The 1,557-nt window shown below is 37.8% G+C and overlaps 1 protein-coding gene across 1 annotated transcript in view; it reads left to right on the top strand.

The window, feature by feature from the left end:
• Positions 1 to 1,436: 1,436 nt before the first annotated feature.
• IFT88 (intraflagellar transport 88) overlaps positions 1,437 to 1,557 on the top strand; it is a 344,136-nt gene continuing 344,015 nt past the window's right edge. The window contains exon 1 of the mRNA XM_012641668.1: positions 1,437 to 1,523. Within this exon, the coding sequence (XP_012497122.1) occupies positions 1,437 to 1,523 (87 nt within the window). The remainder of the gene's footprint in view (positions 1,524 to 1,557) is intronic.

Raw genomic sequence — 1,557 nt, 5'->3', positions numbered from 1 at the left:
GAAGTCCTGCCAAGATACAGTACATTTATCATCACCCCAGAAAATTCTCTCATGCCCTTTTCCATTCAATCTCTGACCCCCACTCCCAAGAAGCAACCACTGTTCTGATTGTTTTCTATCCTAGATTAGCTTTGCCTGTTCTAGAACTTCATCTAAATGAAACAGTGCACACTGTACAGTTTTATGTAAAGCTTCTTTCACTTGGCATAACTGAGATTCTTCCATGTTGTTACATGTGTCATTGGCGCATTCTTTTTTTATTGCTGAATAGTACTTCATTGCACAAATATGGCACATTTTGCTTATCCATTTTATTGATGGGAACCTGGTCTGTTTCTTATTTTTAGCTACTACGAATAAGGCTATGAGAAAGAAAAGAAACTTTTTATCTGAGGAATGAGAGCCTCCTCTAAATTATCAGGCCTAGAGAGATGTGGGAATGAGACAGCGGTCACATCCCACTTCCCTTCTGGGGCTAAGTAATCATCTCTTAAAACTGCTTGCTATGGCCACAAGTATCTGTAAATTAACCTAACCACGCTGCAGCCTGGACGCTGTAACCCTCACAGTGTACAGCCAGTCATAATGAAAGTTATTTCTGTAAACCAACAAGACTTCCTGAGAAACAACTTTGTATCATCCCACTCCTTGCCCCCCTTTTTTGCCTTTAAAAACATGCTTTTAACAAAGGCTGAATGGAGCTCACATCCAAGGTTACTTGGGTCTGAGTCTTCCAGGCAGCCGTCCTTGTCTTGGCTCAAGTAATCTCTTTAAAATTATAATTTGTACCTTACTTTCTTTCTTTAGTTTGACAGCTGCTGTGAACATTCTTATGCAAATCTTTTTGTAACTTGTTTTCATTTCTCTTGGGTCAATATTTTGAGTGGAATTGCTGGGTCATAAAAGGTTAATTTTATGAAACTTCCAGACCTTTTCCCAAAATTGTATCATTTTATACTTCACAGACAATATATGAATACTCTGGTTGCCCGGCATCCTTGCTGACAGGATGTGTGGTTGGTGCTTTTAATTTCAGCCATCCCGATGGGTGTGTGTGCTTTCTGCCTTGCATTTTGATTGACTGTTTCATACCTTTCTTCTGCACTTGACACTAAGCTCCGTGAAAATCAGGACAACCAGCTGTACAACTGTACTCCCTCCAGTGCCTGTCACTGTTCTTTCAGTGTTGTAGGTGTGGAATAAATGTGAAACCAGGGTAATGAATGAGTGTTTGACACTTAGTTTTGGGAATTTGATGGGATAAAAAAATTCAACGTATAAAGATATGTATAGATAGATTTGACCATAAAGGTTATTAATTGGTTACAGCTGATTTGACTATAAAGTTTATTAAATGGTTATAGTTTATTTGAATTAAGAATTATTTCTTATACCAAGAACGTGCTTACACTGCCGATTTTTCATAGGTGAAAATTATGCAAAATGTGCACCTGGCTCCAGAGACAGATGAAGATAATCTTTATTCTGGTTCTAATGACTACAATCCAACCTATGATACTGACGTAAAAAAAAAATATCTAGTTTTTTTCCCTTTAC

The sequence above is a fragment of the Propithecus coquereli genome, unplaced genomic scaffold, assembly GCF_000956105.1.
Source record: "Propithecus coquereli isolate 6110/MARCELLA unplaced genomic scaffold, Pcoq_1.0 Scaffold168, whole genome shotgun sequence".
NCBI lineage: Eukaryota > Metazoa > Chordata > Mammalia > Primates > Indriidae > Propithecus > Propithecus coquereli.
The sequence above is the reverse complement of the archived record's forward strand: the minus strand, read 5'-3'. Positions and strand labels throughout refer to the sequence as shown.